At 43.7% G+C, this 4,536-nt stretch overlaps 1 gene segment (V, D, J or C); it reads left to right on the top strand.

The window, feature by feature from the left end:
* The first annotated feature begins 1,592 nt into the window (after positions 1 to 1,592).
* Positions 1,593 to 2,621, top strand: LOC119961727. The segment is given in 3 exon segments: positions 1,593 to 1,638; positions 1,724 to 2,070; positions 2,592 to 2,621. Coding segments are annotated over 3 exon segments (423 nt in total).
* Positions 2,622 to 4,536: the final 1,915 nt, after the last annotated feature.

The following is a 4,536-nucleotide window of genomic DNA, read 5'->3' as shown; positions in this document are numbered from 1 at the left end:
GAGGGCGCTCTCTGATCACGTATCAAACATCACCGACCCGTTCCAGAGGAAGCGGCCGCTTTAAGACGTGAAGGTGGGCGGAGCGAAGAAATCGGATTCGAACTCATAACATCTCGCTAATTGTTTCATCTCCGCCAATTACAGGGCTGGTCCAGTCAGTGACAACTGTCTGTTTCTGGAGTTCAGATTCGAACCATGGGGCTGATACTCTACCTGTCTCTGGTTATTGTCCTGATGACAGGTTGGTTATATTGAACCTCTGTACTGAATCCTCCAATTCCCAAATGTGTTCTTATTTCCATCTTCGGGTGCTCATCCGCTTCACGTTTCTCCTTCTAACCAGCTTTTTCTTTTCAGGGATGAGTAAGGGAGACTCGGTGTCTCAGGAAGAACAACGAGTCGACGCAGAAGAGGGTGAAGATTCAGCCATACCCTGCAGTTACTCGGTATCGAGTTCAGCTGCAAGCTATTACCTCTTCTGGTATCGCCAGTATCCACACCGAGCTCCGCGGTATCTGCTCAGAGCCGATAGTTATGGGTTCAACGAGACGGCTCCCGGCTTTGAACGCTTCAGCGGGAAACTCAACCCGACACAAAGCACTTTTCACTTGTCCCTGACAGATTTGAAGATGACAGACAGCGCCGTGTATTACTGCGCGCTGAGACCCACAGTGGATAAGGGCCCGGCGGGGCTCATACACAAACTGGCGCAATTTCCGTATCAAGTAAGCACAAGGAGTTGCATTGGTACAGATAATAAACGGGACAATCCAGCTCCATCTGAATGGGTTTCCCTCAATGAGGTCAATGATTCTCACTGTTGGGCCATTGGACATTTGACGGTCATTATACCCCAGAATCAAATTCCATAATTTCCCGATCCCATTTATATAAACCTGCCGATCCCGGAGGATCATTTCATCAATCTGTATTTGTGAAACTTCTTGATCAGGTGGTAATCTACCATGCAGCACTTTTTAAAAGTGATCAAATTCAGAGTTGTCACTGTTTATATTTCCTGGGGTACAAGTGATGACTGACTGAAATCAGTACTTTACCGGTACAAGAGACCCCCAGTGGAAGCGCATCTTGGTGTAGAGTTGGATGACTATTTATCCCGGGTACCTTTAAAACAGTAATTATTAATTATGTTCGTGCACTGAATGGCCTCGTTAATATCTGTGTGTGAGACTGATATTAAAATATTTATTTTATCTTTCACATTTTTGGGGAGGAATATCTACCTCAGGAAAGATGTGAAAGTTGAGGTCGAAGGAAAACGATTTCAACCGAGCAAGTGACAGAATGACGGCAATGTGAGGAAGGGAGCGAGAAAGACAAACACACAGCCAGGGATGGAATGTGATTGGAGAGAACCCGCATTAATAAACGCTCACCTGACAGTGATTGGCCCTCAGCTGACGTCAGAGCTGAGAGACCAGCCAATCGTAGTACTGACAAACGTCCCTCAGTTTCCCAAGAATTGATCTGCGTTTACTCTTTGCCACTGGTCTGGGTTTGCACTTTGATATGAGACTACAAGCAGCAACATATTTGAAACAGTGTCGCTTTTTACTGTTCAATCAGGAACCATGTGCTCCCTGTGTGATTTACTGATAATAATGGTCTTGCTGCCCGGTGAGTCTGAGCTCAAATCCTCCTCCTGTGTTTCATGGGTTATATTTACTCACAGATTTCTGACACATTCTATATGTTGTTGCAGGAACCAGCGGCCAAGATTCGGTTTCCCAGGATCCGCCTGAATTAACGGTTCAGGAAGGACAGACAGCAATATTGAACTGCAGTTACAAAGCAAAATATACTGGCGAGACTCTCTTCTGGTACATCCAGTATCCAGGCGAAGCTCCGAGATACCTACTGAAGAAATATAGCGCGGGGAAGGGAGAAAGGTCTTCAGATTTCCCTGACCGGTTTTCTGCTGATTTAGACAAGGATAAGAAAACGATTCCTTTAAATATCACCGGGGTCCGTGTCTCTGACTCTGCCGTGTATCTCTGTGCTCTGAGCCCCACACTGTTACAGAGGGACTCTCAACCCGTACAAAAACAGGTAAAGCACTCTCACCTCAATTCACTGAATTAGATCTTTCACCTGGATTGTGAACTGTTTATGTAAACAAAGCAATATTATAAAGAGCAGCTAGCCCTAATTATTTCTTTCTGTAGTGCTGAACGTGTATCATTGTCTGCTAAATCCCTTTTTATAGTAGTTTCTGTGCTTTGCGAGCAGCTCTCCAAATGCCACCGTCATGACAACACTAAATAGCATCCATCTGTGCCCTGTCTCAAAGATACGCTCAATAATAGGACCAACATTCGCTTTCACGCCCTTTCTGTGTCACAGAGAGCGACAGTTGTTCGTCGTTTAGTTGTTTCGAGACCTATGTTGGATTTGGCGATATTCGGGGAAATAAGGGAGATGAGGGTGGTGCAGGAAATTAGATTCCAGGTCGAACAACTATGATCTGTACAATTGCAGAGCACCCCCATGTGAAGGGGCAAATCGTCCACTGCAGATCCTGCTCCTCATCATCTGATGTTCTTGTGTTCAGTTCATTGTTCTGAAAACAGGTGCAAGTGGTTCCGGGCTCCTCGCTCTGACGTAACAAAGAAACGGATCTAATTGGATGAAATGTAGGACACAGGAGCTTTGAGCTGATTGGGTGTCTCCTGCTGACTCTGTCGGGAATGAACCAATCGGTTGTGAGGCCGGATATTACTCACATCTTCTGAACTCTGGACTGCAACAATTCAGCTGCAACTCACAGTTCAAATCCACTACCATCTCTGAACATGTTGAGATGCCTGTTACATTTTCATCAGAGCTGCAACTCACTTAACTGGTAAGTTCCCAAGGGGCACAATTTCCAGACAGCTCGCGATACTTACATTGTGATCCACCCTTAACTGTAATATATACAATTCCATGATTGCATGATTTCTAACAAAGTAATACAAAGTTTAAGCTCGGATTTCTATTTTTCGCAGGTACTATCGGTGCAGATATGGTTTCACAGGAACCTGTTACAGCGACAAAGTTTGAAGGAGAATTGATTACTATTGATTTCAGCTATTCGACCACAGCTGGTACATATTATTTGCAATTGTACCGTCAGGACCGGGACGAAGCCCCCATATTCTTGATCTACATTCCTAATTACGGAGATGTTTCCAGAGCAGTGGGCGTGGGGAGTCGATTTTCTGCATCTTTGGACAGTTCGAGGAGTGAGGGTAATTTCAACATCCGGGAACTGTTGCTGTTTGACAGCGCGGTGTAGTACTGCGGACTGAGAGACAGTGACAGCAACCAGAGGGAGTCTGGTACAAAATCACTGTCGCAGTGTGACACTGTGAATGGAACTGGGTACAGATTGGGAGATAAACCTGCAGATTTTTCTCATTTGAAAATATTGAAATAAGTATAAAGCCGAAAGTAATAGTGCTGCATTGGGAAAGTTCTGTTCCATTCCATTCACATTAAATACATTCTAGACAGAATGAAAAGAAATATTTGGAGTATTTGTACCATTTTGTAATTGAACAATGTCGCGAAAGAAATGTTGAAAACAATACTTAACGATGTGATGTAGCGGTTACAGGAAGTAACACAACAAGTAAATGCAGCCGCAATAGCAGGCAGACAAGCTGGATTCAAAAACAGCTTCTTCCCCGCTGTTACCAGACTTCTGAATGACCCTCTTAAGAACTGAACTGTCCTTGTGTGGCGACATGGGGATTTTCGCAGTAACTCCATTGCATTGTTAATGTAAGCCTACTTGTGACACTAATAAAGATTATTAATATTATTATTATACTACACTGCGTATGCTCACCCGATGTCTGTGCCTATAGATTTATATTGTGCATCTATCGTATATCCTGTTTTTCATTAATGCAACAATCTGACTGGACTGTACGCAGAACAATATTTTTCATTCTACCTCGGCACTTGTGACACTAAAATCCAAATCCAAAGCTGCAGAACATGTAGTGAAGAAAATGTTCTGGTTATTCTTCCATTAACCCGTTTTTCCGACCATTCGGTGACCATTCCGCTACCGAAAACGTACAACGCCTGACCTCACAGTTTACTATATTATTTTCATTGGCTTCTAATCATGTCCTGAAAATACCCCTTTATAACTGTTCATGTGACTGTTCATTCTTAGTTTTAATATTCGTTAGTGTATTTAACATTGAGAGGAATTTTATCAGCCTAGTCTATTAATTGGGAGTTTCCTCACCATGCTGGATTCGGTTTACATTACAGCCTGATGTCACAAACAGAAAAGTCTTTGCTCTCACTCGGAGTTTTTTTTTCCTCATCAGAGGTGCACGGATGTCAATAGTTCCAGTCCCACGGGTGGCAGTACTCGCAATGGTAGTAGCGAGTTCTCCGAGACTCGAAATGAACTGCAGCAAGTTCCTTCTTCTCACAGTTAATGCAACAATCAGACTGAATCAGTATTCAATGCGAACCGTTTTAGGCGGTGTTGCTATGGATTGTGCTGTCGGT

Source organism: Scyliorhinus canicula, unplaced genomic scaffold (assembly GCF_902713615.1).
Source record: "Scyliorhinus canicula unplaced genomic scaffold, sScyCan1.1, whole genome shotgun sequence".
NCBI classification, from domain to species: domain Eukaryota; kingdom Metazoa; phylum Chordata; class Chondrichthyes; order Carcharhiniformes; family Scyliorhinidae; genus Scyliorhinus; species Scyliorhinus canicula.
This window is presented reverse-complemented; position numbering and strand designations above follow the sequence as displayed.